Here is a 21,846-nt window from a genome sequence, read left to right on the forward strand (position 1 = left end):
CAAGGGTCTAAGATGTGTTAAGCAGGTAACACCAGATACAATGGCAGCTAGCTGACAGGGAGCAGGGACAGACAATGGCAAATGAACTGGATAAAATCTTTCCCGCTCAATCAGTGCCAGAATGAAGTTAGGACATGCCATATAGAGCCAAGCAATGTACTGAGATCCATACAAACAGGCATTTGGCTTTGCTAGGTTGGTTTCATATTCATGGAAGTTTTCCAACAGGCCAGGAGAAAAATGTCTTGTCCCCTTAACAGTGGCTTAATGTGAGGGAAAGGATGGGCAGCTGAAGTTTTCCGTGGCATGATGGTAAAACACATCACATTAAGCCACTATGAACGGGACAAGACATTTTTCCCCAGGCCTGTTGGCAACTGTATATTTGTGTGGGCTAAGGTAATTTTTTTTAAAAAAATAAAATTCAATTAAATAGCAAAGTTAGGTGTATAGTTAAGGCTCTATCACCTGATGAGGTTCTAATTGGCCTACCAGCACTGCCAGCAGTTCCTTGATTTTCCATGGCAATTTAGAGATGTGCTCAGGTTTCCTTTTTTAGCCCATAACATGACAGAGGGAGCCTCTCGTGTGTTGTATAAACCTCTTCTTTATTTAATATTGTAGGCAATCCAGGGAAAATACTTTGCCAGGGTTATAGAACTCAAAATAATTACATCCCTAACTGAACCGTCGTTGTCGTCTTCTTCTTCTTCTTGAATTCTAGCGATCTCTTAACTTGGAAACTCACAGTTGGATGCCACCTTGATCTTTAGATCATTTTCAGGCATGCAAAGGGGTTGTGCAATTTTTTTTTTATTGGAAAAACACCAGCGGCTAACTAACTTTCATCTCAGGTAGCTGCCGGCTGCATAGCATGGCGATTTGCTTTGCATCACTTCTGCTGTTTTTCTTGCCAGCTCTCTCATTCCAAACTCCACCTTAACCGTAAAATGTTCTGCTCTGTCCAGTGTCTGCAACCCCCCCCCCCCCCGCTTTTTTTTGTTTGTTTTTTTTTGTTTTTTTAACAGCCTGTTATTTTTTTTGAAAGGTTACCAGTGTCTTCCCAACAGCAAAATTATTGTATGTTGTAACTGCTTTTTATAGTGTGTTGCTGATTTGTAGCAGCATTTAAAAGGCCTTTGGTGTAGAAATGTTCGAATTAAAAACCCTGTATTGAACGTAAGGACTTCTTTCAGTTGCTGATGATATTATGTTTGTAATTAATTTTTATGAAGACAAGAAAGCAAACATGAAACATTTTGAATGCATTGTTTTGTGTGGAAAATGGTTTTCAAATGCCCAGCACTGGCTGAAATTTCTCATGCTAATTCTTAGGGGAATGTTTGTTCCTTTTCTTATTTGTTGGCGGGGATTAATGGCATGTCAACCCAACAAACCTGTAAATAAGTTTTGATTTGTTGTACTTACTTACTTTATAGCCCATCTTTCTCACTGAGACTCAAGGCAGATTACAAAATATAAGCCAACCTGTGAGCACAAAACATCCAAGAACGATGCAATAGGGACGGCTATTACAAAATTTAAAAAGCAATGCAGTGCAAACGGTAAACTATCTAAGACTCCAAGGTGTGATGTGCCATAAACAATATAGAGAATGGATTGCAAAGCTACAAGACTGTGCAATAAAAGCCACCGCAATTGACTTCAGTCCTGTTCCCTTATAAAAGCACCCTCCTGCAGTTCTGATCCCTTTATAAAAATGCCCCCCTGACCTCCACAAACAGGTCGTTCCACAAGGTGGGGACTACAACAGAGAACTCGCGTGAACAGGCCATTGCCAATCTTACCTGTTTCTTTTTAGGAAACTGCAAGTTGGGCCCTCAGCATATAAGAATTTTCATTAAACAGCTCTACTTAAGGAGGCTTTGGCATATGTAAAATGGTGATGTGAGCTGGCCCCAACACAAAATATTATTCCTGCATCTAATAATATACTCGATGATTCATACCAAATAGAAGGACAGCAAAACCATGGCTACCTGCTAATTCTAAGGGTTGCCATCTCTGAGCTGGGAAATTCCTGGAGGTTTGGGAACAGAATCTGAGAATGTCATAGAGTCCACCATAGAGGGGGAAAAACTGCCATTTTTTTCTAGGGGAAGTGATCTCTGTAGTCTGGAACTCTGGGAAAACTCCAGGCCCCACCTGGAGGTTGGCAACCCCAGCTGTGGCTTGGAGTTCTCCTGGAATTACAAGTGATTGCCAGACTTACAAAGATCAGTTCCCCCGGAGAAAATGGCTGCTTTGGAGGGTGGACTCTATGGCATCACATCCCTACTGAATTCCCTATGCACTGTCATGAAATCTCCTTGAATTTCTCAAGCCGGAGTTGGCAACCGTATATGCACCCATGGTCAAGGGACTTATTGAACTCCCCAGGTGTGCAGGAAAATACAACTTTGTAAATTAACCAAAAGATTGCCCCCAGTTTCCTGATGAGGAACTGAGCTTTCCTCTAGGAGGCAGCTAAGGGACGAGAAAGAAAGGGGGGAGAAATTAGCTGCCTTTAGGAAATGGTGTACAAATATTTGTACACTGTGTCAGTAGGCTCTGCCACCTTCATTCAGAATTGGGGACAAAACGGTTGCGTTGGTTGCTGCTGGGTTTATCCAAACGTATTAGCATTCTTATAGCTGAGGTTTTGGGTAATAGCATTCATGAAGCAGAATTCCAGTGTGATTTTATGCCTATTGTTTTAGATTAAAATCTAGGTTATGAAGTTCATGCTTTACCATTTTCCATGATCCAGAATGAGTCACCTTATTTCAGTTCCAGATTCTCATCTTTAACCTGAGAATAATCACAGTATGAATGGAGCGAAAGTGATGATTGAAATGAATGAGATAAGGATAGTGAAGCTGCAAGCGCGGTAGACATTACGAACAATAAATGAAGGCCTTGAAATCAGATCATCAAATCATTGTTCATATTACCCTTTTCCATGCAGTGTGACATTGACATTGTTTCTCCATCAAAACCCATTAAGTTTTATCTCTGGGAAGCCTGGAATGGTATCAGTAACTTTAGAACTGTAGGTTGTTTAGCAAGCAGGAAACATATGGTTAGTGGAGCTGTTATTAAAGGATCCCTAGAATAACTTGACGCATACCTAGTAAAATGTTACATCAACTAGAGTCTAATAGATCTGTATGTTTTCGTTGTGCTCTGCATAGCATTATCTGGGCACATCCAGTATGGCCTTGTAGCCTAGGAGTCCCTATGGCACGCTCTGGCCCACACGGCTGTTTCCAAGTCTGCATGGAATGCCAGGCTGGATCTGAAAGCAACCCAAGTTTTGCAGCACCTGTCCATGTCTTGAAAACCGATATCCCACGGGGTCCAGAGAACAGCAGATAATGGTTCTTCCATTGCTTACAGCATGCATTAACTTCAACTTGACACCCAGCAAAGGCACACGAGTAATATTAAGGTGTCGAGTACCCAGAGGCTTTCCTGAGCATGACTGACCAGATGCTATTGTGCCAAAAAAGCAATCCTACCACTACTATACCTCCCTAAATGTAATCTTAGGAACAGTGATGAGGCCTAGTAGAACTGGCAGGGGGAGGGGGATGGATGCTCCTGCAGAATCCGGATACCTGTGAGTAAAACAATCACGCTGGCAAGCAGGAAGCATATACCTAAAGGACACACACACCCGCATAGGGTCTATGAATAGCAGACAGGCTGCATACAGGATTTTTATTAGAGATCAAAATTGAATGGAAAATAATACTTCTGAGAACACACTTATGTGTCTTGTAAATAAAATTGATCAGGGTATGGCACTCAATTCTTAGTCCACCACAGCATCTGTTCTTTTTTCTTTTTTTTGCTGTAGAAACTCTGCTGTACAGTACTATACAGTATCCGATAACCAATGTATCTGATTAGGAGAAAAAAGAAATTGTGTCTGTTTGGTAAACAGTCCGTTGACATGAGCAGAGTCCCTCTCAATTTCCTGTGAAATTCAGAGTTGCCAGTACAAGTAGCTGTGCCTCTTCCCTTTTGCACACTTATCTTACTCTAAATAAGCATGTATTCAAGAGAAATGTGTGGGGTCCGTTAATCTCAAATCTCAAAGTTTACTAGATTTTTGATGGTGCAATAAACCCACGCAAGTGAAATCAGATGAGATGGTATATGGCGGAAACAAAGTCTTACGCACAGTAAATCAAGATGGGTAGTCGACTCTGAAGTGGAGAAAAATGGGAGCCATGCCTCTGTCCCACACTTCACTGACAGTCCCTTGGGGCAAGGAGCAGCAAACAACAAAGTGCTTCTTACAAATCTGTCCCCTGAAGCCAACAGCTGCATGGTAAGATTTTCCCCTGATGGCTACTGATGTGATGTGCTCTTCCCTCACACCCAGCTCCAAAATTTAAGAAGTCCGGTCCTGCTAGCTGGTCATGGTGAGGGAAGACCGCAAAAAGAAGAAACTGTGAGGTAACTGCGCTAGAAAATATTTCAATAAACAATCACAAAATTTATACAAAAATGTGACCAAAAATCATATAAATGCACAAGGCAGTTGAAAATGGTATGACGATGGTCTCCGGAATGTTCTATCGTTTCGATACTATTCTTCTTCCAAAAGTGGATGAAAGCCTTAATAAATCATATGCAATAATAATATTATGTGAAGAATCTATGGTACATGTACATGCAAGAATTCAATAAAACGTTTTTTTCAAACCATGGTGAGGGAAGAACAGCTTTGTTTGAAATATATCTCAAAGACTTACTAAAACAGCAGTAAGTAATTGTGAAAAGGAATCAAGAGCACATATTATTGGAGTTATAAATGGTGTGTATACTGAGCTATTTCCACACAATCATGCCAGATAACTTTTTTTTTTTTGGGGGGGGGACTACGTAGAGTCCAGTAACATCTTTGAGACCACTCTGCGGTGCTGCTGGACTTGAATCTCATTGTTCTATTGCTCACCAGCACAGCTACCCTCTGAAACTACTTAGAGGCGGGGATTGTTCCAGCACTGGGGGAAAGCGTTTCCATTTTGTCCTCTGGCCTCCTGGAGTGATATCTCTGCCAAAGGAGCAGCGTGGACCCCCAGGCTTGCATTCTTATTCAGAGACTCTGACGCATCCCTCCAAGATAAGAAAGCAAAAATGCTGCGGTCTTAGCATACCAGCAAACTGGTTTGCATGGCTGGACTCCATTTGCTGTCCTGTTCGTCCTAAATGTCACACATTCCAGGGTGGCTCTTATAATGTGTGGGAAAGAATGGGCAGCTGAAGCGGTATAATTTTTATACCATTTTTTTTTTTAGTGTGCAAAACACTTTATAATATTTCATCTTACACTTCCACCTGTGTTATAGTTGATTATTTTATTCCCGGATTACAGGCAGGGGGCTGTAACCGACTGCTGAAGGATACCAGTAGCTGAGCTCAGATAGAAATGCCAGTTTCCCAGATTCTAAGTCCAAATTCTTTCCATTGTGGGCTGCTGCCTGCAAAGACCTTTTGTCCCAGACCACCTTTTTGGATGTTACTGTGTTCCCTGAAGTATCGTTCGTCACCATGCTTCACCAACCACAACAGAAGCCCATAACAATCAAATGAGAAACCCTCAATCATAGTGAAGTATAACGCATGACATTTTTGTCTCCAACATGTTGTGGTGTTGGTGTCCAGAACACACATCTACCTTGTTATTTAAACTCTTAGGGCAGGTTGCTCTCTCAGTGGAAATAATTGTGGGAAATGCGAGTGTTGGAAGAGAAGGAATGTTCCCTAGTCCAAGGAAATGTGTGGCATGGAGCATTATGTGTGCATGCCTTGTTGAACTGCAAGCTTCTCCACCATCTCTTATTTGCTAACATGACAAAATGGAAGTTTGTAGTATTTTGGACACTAAAGTGGTGTGTGGCTTGATCCCTGCCCATGTTTGTCTCCGTCACTCAAGTCTGTGGAGGATTAGGTTTTTCCCCCTCCTTGTAATTTTCTGGGTATAGACTTTATCCATGTTTTCCACAAACAGGCTATGTTGCCCTAAGAAAGGAGCCTTTATCTGGGATGATAAACTTGTTAGTATTGGAGGCCTGCATAATCCCAGCAACAGCTGCATATCCCTCAGTCCATGGCATCTCCAGATAAAAGGCGCAGGTAGTATAGTAGGTAGAATGAAAAACCTCTCCCTAAGACTCTGGAGAGCCCCTGCCAGTCTGAGTAGAACATATGGACCAAAATGGTCTGATTCAGTATAAGGCAGCTTCATGTGTGCATGATTCACAGTCTGTTGTCGATGGAATTGTGCCACCGGCAAAACTGCTGCCATTATTCAAAGCTGCCTATGTCAAAAATGCCTGCAGTCTTGAAGCAGAAACAGCGGTACAAGGGAAAACACCACTAGATGCTTATTTCCTTCACTTGAGTTGACATGGAGTCATGTCTAGGAAGCTTGACCGGGGCAGCTACTGTTTGTAATGAAAAGGTTTTCATCCTGCCTTTCCGCAAAATATTCAAGGCAGCTAAGGGTACTAAAAGCACAAAACATAATAAGTGGTAATTAAAAAACCACAAAAGAGCAAGTTCAGTAGTCCTATTACATACATAGGAAAAGGAAAGGAACAGCAACTGCAGCAACATCCAAAAAATATAATAAGCCCAATAAAACATCAGTACAGCCATCAAGAAAGGGCAGCAACTGCTATAAAGTGGAACAGAACAGCAGCAGACTGCTAAACATTTTCAGCCAAATTGTTTTAGCAGCAGGAGTCAAGAAACAATTTCATCAGCATCAGATCAGAGACCGTAACCTCCACAGGCCAGTGTACTGAACTAGAGCTACGTGATATTAAAAAAAATATCTTCTCCTGGTGTTCAGTCTTAAAGACACAGTTGCCTTAATATTGTAATGCAGCTATCTTGCTAAGATCTGTAATAATGTGAGCTTAGCTCCCGAACAGACTGTGATCATGAAGCTATTCCAGAATTTTGAAGCTCACAGTTCAAGTGTTGTCCATTCAGACCAAACAGTTCAAGTGGTGGTGGTTCGACTTACAAAAGCTTACGGCACAATAAAACCATTATTCTGTAAAGTACCACAAGACTGTTCCACTGATTTCATTTCTCCTTAGGCAGTGGTGTAACCTACAGTAGCCATTCCATGTCACTACACAAAAAGCAGCCCTGACAGCATCTTTGTTGCAAGTGCCAAGAGTCCGATCTTCACTGGCTTTTATAGCATTAGCTTTACGTTGTAATCCTCTTTCTGTATTGTTTATAGATCCGGGTGGGGTAGCCGTGTTGGTTTGAAGCAGCAGAACTACGTTTTTGTTCAGTGGCACCTTTAAGACCAACAGAGTTTTATTCGAGGTATGAGCTTCCTTGTGCATGCACACTTCCTCAGATACACTGAAATGGAAGGTAACAGTTCATTGTTCATTCTCTCTATGTATCAATGAACTGTTACCTTCCATTTCAACGTATCTGAGGAAGTGTGCATGCACAAGGAAGCTCATACCTCGAATAAAACTCTGTTGGTCTTAAAGGTGCCACTGAACTCAAACGTTGTATTGTTCATAGTGTGCCCAACCTCAGATTGTTTATTTTATTTATTTATTTATTTATTTATACTTTCGATTTCTTATACCGCTCTAATCCCGAAGGTTCTCTGAGTGGTTTACATTGCAAATTACCAATTCTAACCTTGGTATCGTTAAAACATTGCAGAGATATAACAATAATTGAAAAAGCCCTTGTGCTGTGGGGGAGATGACTAGTACCAAGGGATTGAAGCAGAGAAACTGAGGAAACCTGCCATGTGGAAATTCTGTGATCACTGCACTGTACTGGCAGCCCCATCAGTAGTAGGTGAAACTACACCTGCTTGTCCTTGTGTAGAAAATACCAAGGTTTATTGTTCACATTGTTCCCTAATTCTGTAATCCTAGTCCTTTGGCATTGTTCGTTGCTTGTCTTATGCTGTTTGATTGCACTATTTTATATCCAGTAAACCACCTTGAGTCTCAGCGGAAAATCAGTGAATAAAAAAATCAAAAGTAAATAAATTCAGCCATTCTGTGCTTGATATCTTTTGGCCTACAGTTATTCTGACAGACGAAGAGGTTCAGAGGAAAAGAGAGATGATAATGAAGAGGAAGGAAGAGGAAGCTCTTAAAGAGAGCTTGAAGCCCAAGTTGTCTGAGGAGCAGCTGCGGGTCATTGAGATTCTCCTGGAAGCCCACCGCAAAACTTATGACGAGACTTACTCGGATTTCAGTCAGTTTCGGGTAAGCTTTGCACATGTCCTAATCTTGTTTCAGCTGTGGCTGGGAGGACATCTGCTGGTAGAACTGCTACCAGTCCATGAGCCGTGGTTAGTGTCTTCTCAGCACCTACCAAATAGGATCTTTATACTGGCCCAGGAAAAGATTTTAAAAAGAGACTCAGGTTTGTTAGTTACTGATGCCAAATGTAAATGTTCTCTACATTAGAACATCGTATTCAGGGATGCTTTTATTCTCCAGTCTTATTTTTATTATGTGACAATTCCTAAATATAGACGAGCATATATATTAGGGCGATGTAACGCTTTTAACTCAGCCTCAATGACAGGATGGTTTTAAAATATCCCGTCAGAAAACCGCAGATGTGTTTTTTGTTCTCATCTACCTGACCATATTTCATACTTTTTAAAATGTCATTTCAAAATCGCCTCGTGATAAATACATTACTCCCTGGACTGAAAACTTGGCAGGCATTCTGGATGCCAAGAAGTTGAAATTTCTTATTTTCCTGCAAACTAAGAAATTGCATGGTGGACGTTCCTTTATTTTGCCATATAATTTCTGTACATCTGGCAAAGTGAGTTTGTATTGAGAATGCAAGAGCTTTAGGCTGTTAAATCCAGGGAAAGGAAAGCTTTTCGGCACCATGGCTTTTTAAAAAAATCAACGGTTCTGAATAAATCTTCATTCATTTCTGCCTGGAAACAAAGTGGCTTGCAGCCTATAGAGTGAAACCATGAGACAAACATATGATTTGCTGACTGTCAGAGACCCTTTCCTATTTCCTTCCGTTTGGATACTTGTTCTGGCCAGACACTCTCCACTTGACATTAATTGGATTTGCAATTGGGGCAGTTGGTGCCTGGCTGTCAACAACACTTTAAATTGTTGTAGCTTATCCACTAAGAAGATCAGCATCTCAGACTACATGTTTGAAGAGTGGATATGGTGGGATAGCAACCAGTATGTTTGAATAACGATTGCAGATGCTGGAACAAAATTACAAGCCACTTTTTTTGTTTGTATGTTTCCTTTGAAATTGTATACCTTTTAAGCTCGGTGTGCGTGTGCGTGTGTTAAGCCGGTTTGCCCAATGTATGGTAGGTCTCCAGGAGGTTCCTTGACAGAGTGGCTGTATAGGCACACTACAGTGATAGGGGTTGAGGTAGAGAACAGTACTAGAGGGGAGGGAACTGGCCTTTTATCTATCCTCTAATCTTGAAAGCATGTGGGCTGGTAACAAAAGTCTGTATGCTTGTAATATTCCAGACCTCTCTTTCTACCAGTTCATGAGCAGAACCAACATCTCTGTTAAATGGTTGGTAGGTATGCGGCTCCTAGCTATACCGTGGAAAGTGCGTAGGTGCTGTACCTATAGCTGTAGCTATCGCGGACTAGCCTTTGCAGGTTTCTTGCAGAGCCTTATATGCAATTGATGTCTACATTTGCATTTGCTGTGGTTCGCTGTCTCATAACATACATTCTGAAAGAGTTTTCTTCTGCTTCAGTCTTCATACATAGCTATAGAAATTGGCGCATCTGTGAAATTGGTGCAAAATCACAATAGGGAAGGAATATTTTTATGCCGGCACATTTATTCTAGGAAAGAGGTCTATGAGGAAAAGAGCAGGGCAAAGTTTAATGGAAGTGGGTGGCTAATGGCCCCTGCACTAACCTGGCCCTACCGCCAATGACTTCACTGGCAGAGAAGCTGACGGAGAATGTTCTTGACAAGCCACACTTTTCTTCCTGACAAGATGTCCCATTTGGTGCACAGACTTCCCTGTCACTATAATTAGGAGAGCGGAGAGGGTGGTAGTAGGATAGAAGGCAAAAGGGAAATAGAAGGCAAAAGGGATAGAAGGCAAAAGGGAAATAATTACCAAGAAATACCATTTCTCTTCCAGCCTCCTATTAGAAGTGATTCTAGCAAAAGAAGTATGAGCAGATCTTCGTCCTTCATGACACAAGGATTCTCCTCAGATGATTCTTCAGACACTTTTAACTCCTCTCCAGGTAACACGCACAGCACGGAATACCATCTTTGCCCATAGATTCCGGTGGGCAGCCATGTTGGTGTGAAGCAGTAGAACAAAGTCTGAGTCCAGTGGCACCTTGAAGACCCACACAATTTTATTGAAGGTGTGAGCTTTTGTGTGCATGCACACTGCCTCAGACACATCGAAACAGAAGTTTATCAGTCCATACATATAGACAGAGGGTGAACAGCAAATTAGCATATAACATAATGAAGTTGTTTTGACAGATGTGAGAACCAAACAGGGATAACAAGCTAAGTTTACATGGTCAGCATTTGTTTGGATTCAATTCCAGGGGTGGGGTGGTGGACAAATAAATATGCAGTCTCCAATTTTGTCATATTTATGTGTCTCTTCCCCCCCTCTCCCCAGAACTGAGTGAATACACATACTGAGGGTCGAACTAAACAGGCTTGTTGCATGGTCTCCATGGAGACCAGCAGTCATATGCCAATCCCCATGGTGAGCTCCCTTTAAAAGTGCATGTAGGCCACAAATCTTGGTAGGACTATGGCATGGGAGGGTGAAGGGGCTCCTGCTCCCCCCCCACACACACACACATTCTGTTTTCCTGACCCGGAAGGATGCCCACTGTATGTATTTAACCGTTATGCCACTTTAATAGCAAAATCTGTAAAGGAATATACAGTAGAAAATTAAAAAGCAACGAAAACAGCAAACATTATAACAGTAAAACCATAACTAGCAGCATTCCAACAGACACTAATGGTCTTGTTTCCCAGGTTGGGCTTTTTTAAAAAAAAACTGACTTGCCATTTGTTAAAAGTAAGACACTCATCACTTTGTCTGAAATGCGCAACCTGTGTAGAAGGCTCTACAGTGCATTTCCCCACCCTGTCTCCTACTCTGCAGAGCCCGGGATGTTCCTGAATCTGCAGCTGAGTGACGACAGTGATGACAGTGCGTCCATGGCCATGGACTTCTCTCACCTCTCCATGCTGCCTCACCTGGCTGATCTGGTGAGCTACAGCATCCAGAAAGTGACCGGATTTGCAAAAATGATTCCGGGATTCAAGTGAGGATGAATTTAATTTCTGTATTTCCTTGTTCTGGTTTGTGCGTGAGACAGTGTGTGTTGTTTGTTTTAAAAATCTGTCCCCCTACAACATGTCTCCGAGGAGACCTTGAGGTGGTGGGGTGGTTTTGTTTTCCCCCATCAAATCACAGCTGACTTTCATGGGATTTTCAAGGCAAGAGAGGAACAGAGGTGGTTTGCCATGGCCTTCCTGTGCGTAGCGACTTCGGTATTCGTTGGGCGTCTCCCATCCAAGTGCTGCCTGTAGCCGACCCTGCTTTTAGCTTCCGGGATCCGGCTAGATCAGACCCGCCTGGGCTGTCCAGGTCAGGGCAACATGGGTTTACGGGATGAAAAAAAAAGCTATCAGTAGAACATAGTAAATATTCTCCTAAACGAGACAGTCGGGAGAAAAAGAGGCTTATAAATATCTCAAAGAAATAGATTAAAAATGCATTTCCTCAGTATAGCAGTTTTGGTAGCACTTCTGAGCCTGGCAGGAGGGACTCGGCCAAACCCGCTCCTCCTTTCTGAGCTCACCAGGGCCCGTCTCCTTGGGCAGGGAGGGCACAGAGTCTTTGTACACACCTGCATCTATGAAGCTCACTCTTGCCTGAAATGGGACAGCTCTCAGTTTGCTTATGAAAGCAGCCAACCACGGAAAGTGGGTGGGTCAGGAAGTCAGAGCTGCTGTGGTAGCCAGAGGTTGTCATGCATGTTCCCTGCCCCCCCCTCCATTTTTTAATATTAGCACACTATTTTGGGTGGCTGCTAAAGCCAGATCTCTGCTTCTTTGAACATTGTTTATTATATATAGCCGCACGGCCTACCATCTATAAATTATGGGCATGCATATGTGAATGGACCAGGGGTTAGATGCAGATCTTTTCCTTGTTCTCCTCCCCCTTCGAGAAGTTCTTTCTGACCCTCCAAAAAGTTGTTTCTCAGGGTTGCAGTGGAAGGAACTATGCGGCCTTAAATTTTGACTCTCTGCTTTAGTGATATGACGATGGATGATTTGAAGTCTCAGATATATATTCTCCCATCCCCAAATCCAGGGATCTCACAGCAGAGGACCAGATTGCACTATTGAAATCCAGCGCCATTGAAGTAATCATGCTCCGTTCAAATCAGTCGTTTTCACTGGAGGATATGTCGTGGACCTGTGGCAGCAATGAGTTCAAATACAAAGTCAATGACGTCACACAAGGTATGGCAGTTTCAAGCACAAAAGGCTTCCGAGACCAAGTCAAGCACAAGGGTGCTTCAGGGAAGCTAATCTCTTCTTAACTTCCTTCCAAATGTAGTTTGATACCATTTTTGTAAAGTGCAGAATGCTACATGCACGGATTAATTAATATTTGACAACAAACTACTGAGAGTGAACAGGGCTCGTCTTAATATGTACATGTAGCATGAAAATGAAGACATCTGTATTTACCTATCAAGCAATAGATATATTAAGAGCTGAGTGAGTCATGCAACAACTTTGGGAGCTGTTTCCCTTCTGTGGTGATGCCATTTTGGCACTACAGCATAGGAAGAAAATACGGGTTAGGAAAGTGGGCAGTATGATTGCTTCAGCATGGGCCCAGTTCCAGACTTAACATACCATCACGCACACTTTTAAAAAGTAACTCCAGAGGGTAGCTGTGTTAGTCAGTTGCTCCTTGGCGCCTGTTCATTTTTGCTGCAACCGACTAACACAGGTGCCTAGGAGCACCTCAGACTCTTAACTAAAATATATTCCATTTCAAGCTTTTGTGGATTAGATTCCACTAAGTTAGCTGCTCTAGTCCATGAAAGCTTGCACTGGAATAAAATTTTGTTAGACTCTAACAGTCTAAAAGATACCTTATAGCAGCATACTGAATAAGGAGCTGGGTGCCTGGTGTAGCACTAAACAATCACTTTGCCATCTTTATTTTCCACCTATGATAGCAAAAAAGTTACAATAGACTTTGGGTGGGGGAGAGAGATCCAGCCTGTAGGATCTGGACGGCCTATTCTTGCCTTAGCTCTGCATCATGTCAATGATGGTGTATTCTATTAGCACGGTGTATCCTTTCAGGCCCCTTGTAAAATGCTGCTACAATCACAGAAGTGAAAGAGTCCAACAAAGATAATTTCTCGATACCTCTGAAGTGATGGGAGTGTTAATTTGGTAAACTTGGCTTAAATGATTTGTGTGCTCATTCCAGTTCCTTCCACATTAACCACTCTAGTTTATAAGCATATTAAATAAATCCTGATGTAGGGAACACACGTGCACTATACTGACACTTCAAGGGAAATCTCTTGAACCACATAGTCCTTAAACCTGGGGGGGGGTCTTCAGTCAGAGGCCTGCAATACTATCTTGGCACTCATCTATAACAGAACAGAATCTCCAGGACTGGACCATTTTTTTCTTCGGAATGCAGTGCTCTTAAAAACACCTATAACTCTTCTTTTTAGTGAGATCAGTAGGAGGGATGAATTTGCACTTTGCTTGACAAGTCATATTATTAAGTTTATAGGTTTACAGTTAAATTTGTTCCTTGCTCGGTCCCTGGCTGCCTGATCTATCAAGAGGCTGCCGCCCACATCTTAGAAGGGCTGTTCCGTTTCTCTTTCAGCTGGCCACAACATGGAATTGCTTGAACCTCTTGTTAAATTTCAAGTTGGCCTGAAGAAACTGAACCTGCATGAAGAAGAGCATGTGCTCCTAATGGCCATCTGCATCCTTTCTCCTGGTAAGAAAAAATCAGTCATCTTGGGTTCCATTTTGCCTGGGGTCCCTATCCTGTGTAACAATCAGACATGAGTTGCTGGTTCTCCTCAGTTCCCACTTGAGGTGTGCGCAATTTGGATAAAGACTGTGGCACATGCAGAGAAAGAGCTTCGGTCAGTCCATCTCTCTCATTCACTCACACCTTTCATAACCTGAAACTGTCCTGAAGGGTTTTCTCCACTCGGTCTAATAGCGCCCCCCAACCATTTCAAATCACTGAAATGAGAGGAGGGAGGCCAGACTTCTTCTCCACACCCACCACAGTCCCTCCCAGTCCAAATCAGGCACCATACGCATGACAGTTGAGAAGAACCCACAGCCAGGGCTTTTTTTGTAGAAAATTCCCAGCAGGAACTCATTAGCATAATAGGCCACACCTAACAACATAAACTCATTAGCCTATTAGGCCACACCCTGAGAGCAGCTCATTAGCATATTAGGCCATACCCCCATGTTACCAGAAGTGTGGTCATCCAGCCCACCCACCGTTTGCTTCTTATTCTGTTTACTTTGTTTGTTGTCAAAACCCAGGGCTTTTTTTGTAGCAGGAACCCTTTGCATGTTAGGCTACACACCCCTAATGTAGCCAATCCTAATGAATTTCTGCTGTTGGGTGTGGCCTATTATGCTAATGAGTTCCAACTCGGGAGCCAGCCGGAACTCCGTTCCTGTGCGTTCCTGCCCAAAAATAGCCCTGCCCACAGCTAACCTAAAGTTTGAGTCCAGTGGCACCTTTAAGACCAACAAAGTTTTATTAACAGTATAAGCTTTCGTGTTGGTCTCAAAGGTGCCGCTGGACTCAAACTCTGTTCTGCTGCTTTGGGCCAACACTGCTACCCCCACCTGAATCTAAACTATGAATGTTACACAGACTCAACCCGTTTGCTCTGTAACATGGGCTATGTAGTTGGCTGGTTCCCAGTGACTGAGAGCAATTTCATGTGTGACATTTTCCCTTCATGGAGAAAATCTCTGCATAGGAAATAACACTGCAAGGGCAGGGCAAGAGGGGTTCTCTAGCAGCAGAGGGAAGGAGATGACTTTTATCTTCTGGAACGAAATGCAAGCCACGGGCAGTCTGATTGCTGCACTAAAACTCACTAAGGAGGTAACACACCGCCTGTCAGCATCTAACACCAAAACTATTACCATCCTGACCTGGAACAAATTTTGCTTTTTAGTTTTGTGCGACCTAGTCTGAAGACGGGTTCCGTTGAACTTGAAAGCTTGCACAATGTTTTGTGCCATTTCGGTTGTGCTTAGTAAAAGATATTTCTTGGATTTTGTTTCTTGTTCTGGAACATGCTAATCAGCACATTAACTGGGCAGAGAGGAAACACAGCCGGTACTGGCTGCGCTCAGGAGGCATTTCACTTTGTGAGATTTTGCTTTCCATTATTTTCCATGTAGAAGTGTGGGTGTTCAAAGGGAAAGCAAAATTTCCACAGTGGATCTTGACAAAGCCTTCATGTCCTGTCCCTTCCTGGGAATTCCTCGGTATCCCCTTCCTCCGTTTTGTTTTCCGCTTTTCTAATTTACATGGTGAAGCAGTACCATTCTTCCTGGTAGCCCCAGATGCTGGGTTGATTTCTTTCCTGCAAATTTATTTTGGCAGAAGCTTAACCTGGCTATTTCATGATCTCCAAAACTTGGCTGATTTGGTCCCATCTCAAGTTTCACCAACACCCCTCCAATTTCTACCACATTGCATGAAATATAGAATGATGTCTGTGGCTATATAGTTGCAGTTGTGCACACTCAGGAATTATTTTAGGAATGCTCCTTCCTGCCTTCCTGCCTTCCTGCCTGCCTGCCTGCCTGCTGTCCTGCCACCCTGCCTGCCTGCAGTTCCAAGGAACTTGGGCCAGACAAAAAAGAAATTAAATATAAGACTGGTTGCATGTAAGCCTCAGAGTTACTTGTCCTCTTATGCACCCTACTCACAAGAATTGTGTGTGCCCTGTTTCCTAGACCGCCCATTTGTGCAGGATACTGCTCTAGTGGAGTCCATCCAGGATCGCCTTTCGGAAGTCCTGCAGACGTACATCCTCTGTCGACATCCACCCCCGGGCAACCGCCTGCTGTATGCCAAGATGATCCAGAAACTTGCCGACCTGCGGAGCTTGAACGAGGAGCACTCCAAGCAGTACCGCTGCCTCTCCTTTCTGCCCGAGCACAGCATGCAACTCACGCCGCTAGTCCTTGAGGTCTTTGGCAACGAGATCTCCTGATTTTTGTGGGATTAGGGATGAAAATCATCAAACTTTTAAGCAAGGAGCCAACCCGGCCTCCCACTGGTGGCAAGCTGGGAGCTTTTAGGCCCATGAAGTTCTGTACATTCTGTAAGCAAAAGAGTTTTGATTTTTTTTTCCCACACTACTGGAGGGGGACTGTGTTGTTTGTACATCTTCAGTCTCATGTTTTTGCCTTGCTGCTGAGCAGCAGCCCACAAGCTTCGCAACCCCCTGCCCTGCCCATCCAAGCTGAACCACCTCCTTACTTGCTGCTTTACCACGATGAAACCGCTTTTCGTTCTCTTCAATGTTGAGCTTTCTAAACCAGCAGCTGCAACAGCGGTGTAGTTTCTTAAGAGAGGTAATGGCTGAATAGCATATAAATACAGTGGCATGTGGGGCGGGGGGGGGGGAGGGGGAGGGTGGGGGGGGGGGGGGGGAGGCTAAGACCGGACTTCAAGTGTTCTTGCCTTACCATTTTATTAAGAGCTTTTCAGTCCAGTGTAAATTGTAACATGCCAGAGGTGGCAAAGTGTTGTTCTCTGCCTAATGTGCACTTCCTGTGTAATTGTCTGCCAAATGCCAAGTCTCTTCAGCTTTTCAGGAGTATTTATCAGCCTCAGAATGATCGAGAGAATGATCTGTACTGGACTAGGTCACTTGAGCTGTCTCTTTTCGAAAAGGGGAAAATGGCAATTTGTCGAGTGCATGGAAACTGAATAAATTAGGTGAGGGAGAGTCTTTGAGCCAACTGCACATGCCCTCCCTAGAGAAGTGAGTGGGGATCTTGGGAGAATCCTGAAGGTCCAAGCCTCTTCCGGGAGAACCTCTGCATTCTTTTCTTTTGGAACAAGGAACTCCAAATCCTAACTTTCTCTGGGGCTTTTCCCCTTCCTCACTTTCAGACTCTGCCGACTGCCAAAGGAGATATCTAATAAACCAGTGACCTCCAGTGTATTCCTGAGCCTGGGTTTTGTACAGAACAATCAGTTTACTATCACTTCAGTGACACAGAGAGTCTCCTTTTGATCCCACCGAACCATGTGCAAATTGGCACACAGACATTGCTGTGTAGAAATAGGTGTCTCAATGTGGGAGCCATAATTTTTGCCTTAGTCACGCTCAGGGAGGCCGAAACTTATTTATTTTTTGTCACTCACTAGAAGTTCACTGTGAGCTTGAAAATCTCTAGGCTGTGTGACCTCTGGGAGAAGAAAAACACATATGAGCTTATGCTCTCGTCTTCTGACAAGGGAAAGAATCCCGTTATCAATATTAGTTCAAATAATATATTTGCAGGCAGCCTATTCAGATATAGAAGTTGCTTTGTTGGCTCCAGAGAATCCAAAGGAAAAATAACGGATTGGTTCCAGGCTCAGTTTTCCAACAGTGGAATGGAACTTTCCCACCTCTCCTTTCTTACCCACTGCTCTTCATGAACGTGCTGGGCCTGTGGGGATCTGGGTCCATGAAGAAGAACACAAGGAAAGGAGGAGTCAGTGGAAACTGCCGGTTTAGTCTGGATCCAACCCAGTACCTTCTTTTGGTCCAGCTTCCGCTGTAGTATAGGAATATCCAGCTCTTGGGTGGCAGAGTTGTTCATAATGCAAATGGGAAGATTACCAGTGGACATTCTACCCCCTCCCCGCCACCTGTTACATTGTCCTTTTAGTTCACTGGGAACATTCCTGGTAGGCTGCTGTCTTGGACGAGCACTGGCAGCCAGGGCCAGGCCAAAGCCCCAGCAGTTCAGGCAGCCCCACAGAAGGTCGCTGAGTTTCGATCTGGGAACTGGGGTATGGCCCCTTGTTGGCTCTTCCCATGCCACCTAGGTCAGAGCAGCGTGACCCCTAGGGACCCCTTGGCTCAGCTCACTTCTGCAGTCCCTCCCCTGGATCCTGTAGTGGGAAATGCCATTCATAAAACCTCACTCTACTGCCCACTGCTCTCCATGAAAGTGCTGGGCCTGGGGGGGGGGGATAAAGGACCCTGAAGAACAACACGGGCGAGTCAGTGGGAACTGCGGGTTTAGTCTGGATCCAACCCAGTACCTTCTTTTGGTCCAGCTTCCGCTGTAGTATAGGAATATCCAGCTCTTGGGTGGCAGAGTTGTTCATAATGCAAATGGGAAGATTACCAGTGGACATTCTACCCCTCCCCCCACCACATACAAGCTCTACATTTGCCAGCACTGTTGCTGCATTTGTCCTTGCCTCATTGTGGCCCAATGCTCCCTCTAAGCTGTGGAGTCTTGTGAGCAAAAGTTCTACTTTGTGAGCTACTAGCATTAAAGTTGTGAGCAAGTGATTTGGCTACTGCATAAATAAGTGGAGCCATCCTTCCTGTGCTAAGACAAAAATCTGTGAGCTAGAGGCTAAAAAAGCTCACACTAACTCAGAGGGAACACTGCTTGTGGCTACACACAGTAGCTAAAATGCCTGGCAAGATTAAATCCCACCGGCTACATTGAACAGCTTAGCTTGGCCAGCCTCTGGGATGTGTCCTTAAGAAATGTGTATTGGACAGGATCGAGCTGGGAGCTTCCTCTTTTTTAGATTAAAATCTCCCTTTTGCTCACTAGGTGTCAGTAGGGCAATGCGAAGTAATGCTTGCGCAGAGTGAAGCGCCTTGCGTTTGCTCCAGACCAACGAATGTCCCCCAGAGCTATGAGTAGATTACTTTGCTCTTAAATTAGTCTAAATTAGTAGGATTGGAAGGTTTCATCAAAGTCTTTACTTCCTTTTGTACTTGGTTGAAATTTGGCACAAGGGCAGCCCACCCACATCAACTTTAAGTCTCTGTGGTGTGTGCTCCCAGGTCTCCCCACCACCACCAAGTACAACAGTTTATTTTTCCCCCCATGGATGCAATGCTTTTAAAGATCACCCTGTCCCTCCTGCAGCCTGGCAGTGAGAAAAAGAAAGGGCCCATGTGCCACACATTAGCTTGTATATGCTTGGGTCCGTAGCCTTCTGATCTCTTTTTCAGAGCTTTGCCGCTTGCTTTGCAAGAGCAGATAGTAAACTCAGTCAGTTTAAAAAGTAAACCTGATATCTTTTTTTTTTTAACATGGGATGGATTGACTCCGTAAAGGAAGCACACAGCTTTCCGTTCGCAAGACCTGAGATGCTGGTCGTTCGTTCATAGGGTCGCCATAAGTCAGACGCGACTTGATGGCACATAACACACACACACCACTTCTCTTTTAAGATCCTAAGTGGCATTTGCAATAAGTCTGAGTGACTCAGTATAGAGCCTCTTTACATTGCTGATGGGGTTACAGTGTGTCTGCCTCATGCTCAGGCAGTGAATATCATAATATTTGAAAGGGAAGTAGATGCACAAATACATGGCAAACATGCCCTGGGGATAGGGTTGCCAGCTGTGGGTTGGGAGGTTTGGGAGGTGGAGCCAAGGGGGGGGTGGGGTTTGGGAAGGGGAGGGACCTCAGCAGTGTATAAGGCCACAAAGACCACCCTCCAAAGCATCCATTTTTCTCCAGGGGAACTGATCTTGGTCATCTGGAGATCAATTGTAATAACAGGAGATCTCTAGGTGCCACTGGGAGGTTGGTAACCCTACCCGGGGGGAGTCCTGGCTAAATCACAGTTCCCTGCCTTGCACCCTGTGTTTTTGGTACCCTACTCTTTAAATGTGTTTGCTGCAAGAGAGCAGACCCACTGGAAACTTTTCTGCAACATTCAATGTTGAAGTGACTGTTAGAATTCCCTATCGTGCCAATCTTCAGTCTGTGTGTGTGTTTGTGTATTTTCCTGTAGCTTTGCTCTTGGGATTATTTGTAAAGGGGGGAATTAGCAGTTCCTTAACATTCTTTTCCTAGTTTGGGGCGGGGGGGGGAACAAGGCCAAAGTGGAAAGGAAAATGCCCACAAAGTAGAAGTGAGATTCGGATCTCTCAGGGGAGGGGCCTCTCAGGGAATAATCCTCAAAGGCTAAAGGGACGCGTTGATCATGATTCAAGTTGCTAAATCAGTATAGCTCCATGTGCCAGTTTTTTCAATGAGGGGAGAAATGCAACCAAACAGATGTTTTGTAAAAGTGCTCAGAGGAAGTACATCAAACTTGGCTGAGCCCAGGATGTACAAAATGGTTCCTGTGTTAAAATATTTCTCACTTGTGTTGTCTTTGGCAGAGAAAGATCTGGTTTTTCTCCCCTTCATTTCATATTCTTGATGGGTGTTGGGGTATTTCCTGTTTTTGGTTTTTGAGGGGTGTGTGACCTTTTTTTTGGGGGGGGATTTTGGGGGGGGGGGGTTTACCTCACCTGAACTATCGTGACAGAACTGACTAGAGATCCAAAACTGAGTTTTCGCTGCAGCCTTTGAAGGAGTGGCCCGGGCTGCTTCATTTTTCAAATTAGTTTTCTTCTTGGGACATTTTGGTACCCAAGGCCTGTCTTAATTCCCTTTGCGATGCCTATGCTGAACAATTTGCACCAGATTTTTGTGGCATGATTGAATGTGTAAATAGGTATTTAATATAGGTTGGAAATGTTCTGCTGTAAATTGGATTTTAGACATTTTTAAAATATATATATATATATATATTTGAATCAAAGCTGCTCTTTCTGTGAGAGATACTGGGATTTATTTTTTTTTCCTTTCCAATCCTGCATGTGAAACCCAAACATGTACAATAAGAGAGGAATGTCTTATTTTCCAAATGTGAAACACAAATCATCTCTCGTTTGTTGCCTTGTGTAATTTAAATGGTCATGCAATGCACTTTATTAGAAAAATCAATGATTTAAAGAGACAAATCTATATTTTAATTATAGAAATGATGGTGATGATGACGATGACTTAGAGGTGTGTGCTATCTTTTTCTTCCTCTGTACATCTTTGGGCTTTTTTTTTTCCAGATGGATAAAGAGAAGATCTAAATATCAAAACTATTCCAGAGCTTTATGGACATGATAAAGAATGATAGAATAATGTTTTCATAGTTGTATATGTAATATGCTGTTACCTTATTAATAAAAATGTATTGCTTTGTGGGGGGAAATCCTTTCTCTGCAGTGATTATATTGAATCTCTAATCTAGTTGTTTATAATCTTCCTTTGCTATGACACATTTAGCTGTAGCCAACATAGTACCAGCCAAACTTCCTTTATATAGTTGTGTGGAGAGGGGGGTGCATTGTATAATAAGATGGCACACTTTGATTCTGTACAGTTGGGAGAGCTGAGACTTTACTCCTTGAAGAAGTTTGTCTGGTTTTGTTAAGAGCTTGAGGGTTTTTTTTAATTATTCCAGAGAAAATCCTTGATTTAGGGGTTAAAGAATTCCAGATGTATCTTACTAGTTCAATACTGATTTTTCAAGTTGTTAGACACCAACATCTTTCTTAAAATACAGAATTACAATTCACTATAGACTATTCCATTTTGTCAAACATACCTCTTCTGGACAAAAGTTTGTCTCTGCCTGTCTGACCCATCTAGCTCAATTTCAGTGGTGCAAGAGAT

At 43.3% G+C, this 21,846-nt stretch overlaps 1 protein-coding gene across 3 annotated transcripts in view; it reads left to right on the top strand.

Moving 5' to 3' along the window:
• The window catches only part of VDR (vitamin D (1,25- dihydroxyvitamin D3) receptor), a 122,885-nt gene extending 106,193 nt beyond the window's left edge, over positions 1–16,692 (top strand). For all 3 annotated transcript variants that reach the window (XM_015422216.1, XM_015422214.1, XM_015422217.1), the window contains 6 exons: positions 8,095–8,279; positions 10,184–10,292; positions 11,189–11,351; positions 12,410–12,561; positions 13,970–14,086; positions 16,096–16,692. In XM_015422216.1, the coding sequence (XP_015277702.1) occupies positions 8,095–8,279; positions 10,184–10,292; positions 11,189–11,351; positions 12,410–12,561; positions 13,970–14,086; positions 16,096–16,355 (986 nt within the window). In that variant the 3' untranslated portion in view covers positions 16,356–16,692. The remainder of the gene's footprint in view (positions 1–8,094; positions 8,280–10,183; positions 10,293–11,188; positions 11,352–12,409; positions 12,562–13,969; positions 14,087–16,095) is intronic.
• The last annotated feature ends 5,154 nt before the right edge of the window (positions 16,693–21,846 follow it).

The sequence above is a fragment of the Gekko japonicus genome, unplaced genomic scaffold, assembly GCF_001447785.1.
Source record: "Gekko japonicus isolate JY-2015 unplaced genomic scaffold, Gekko_japonicus_V1.1 scaffold459, whole genome shotgun sequence".
Taxonomy (NCBI): Eukaryota; Metazoa; Chordata; class Lepidosauria; order Squamata; family Gekkonidae; genus Gekko; species Gekko japonicus.